This window comes from Saprolegnia parasitica, assembly GCF_000151545.1.
Source record: "Saprolegnia parasitica CBS 223.65 unplaced genomic scaffold supercont2.89, whole genome shotgun sequence".
Lineage (NCBI taxonomy): Eukaryota > Oomycota > Saprolegniomycetes > Saprolegniales > Saprolegniaceae > Saprolegnia > Saprolegnia parasitica.
The window spans coordinates 108,275-108,774 of NW_012156483.1; the positions used below are offsets into that span (position 1 = coordinate 108,275).

Here is a 500-nt window from a genome sequence, read left to right on the forward strand (position 1 = left end):
CGTACTCGTGGCTGAGCCACTGGACGAGCGCGGGTTCAAACTTGCCGTGGATCGTGACCAAGTCGGCCTTGAGCTTGGGGTAAATGCGATCGAAGAGTGCGACCATCTCCTTGAGCGCGGAAATCGCTTCGAGCGCGTCGTCCGTCGGCTCGGCGTACACGTGCACGAACCGGAGCGTGTTGGTCATCTCGTTGCTGCGGACATACAAGATGACCTTGTTGAGTACCGTGAGGTCCGGGGACTTGATGAAGAAGACAAACGGCTGTTCCTTGATGGCCTTGATGGTCTTGACGAGCAGCGACACGCGCGTGTTCTCGCGTTCAAAGAAGCGAATGTTGTCTTCCTTGACGACAATGTCCATCTCGGCGGCGCGACGCTCAATCTCTTCGGTGATCTCGTGCTTGCGACCGCCGCCCGGCAACAAGTTGATGGCAAAGATGAGGCAGCGCAAGATCGTGACGCGCCAGAGCATGCCAAAGACCACGACCGCGACGCCGAGT

At 58.4% G+C, this 500-nt stretch overlaps 1 protein-coding gene across 1 annotated transcript in view; it reads right to left on the bottom strand.

Annotated features, from left to right (window-relative positions):
- Positions 1-500, bottom strand: part of SPRG_22313 (hypothetical protein) — a gene marked incomplete at both ends in the record, with an annotated part of 2,533 nt that overhangs the window by 202 nt on the left and 1,831 nt on the right. The window contains one exon of the mRNA XM_012351956.1: positions 6-400. Within this exon, the coding sequence (XP_012207346.1) occupies positions 6-400 (395 nt within the window). The remainder of the gene's footprint in view (positions 1-5; positions 401-500) is intronic.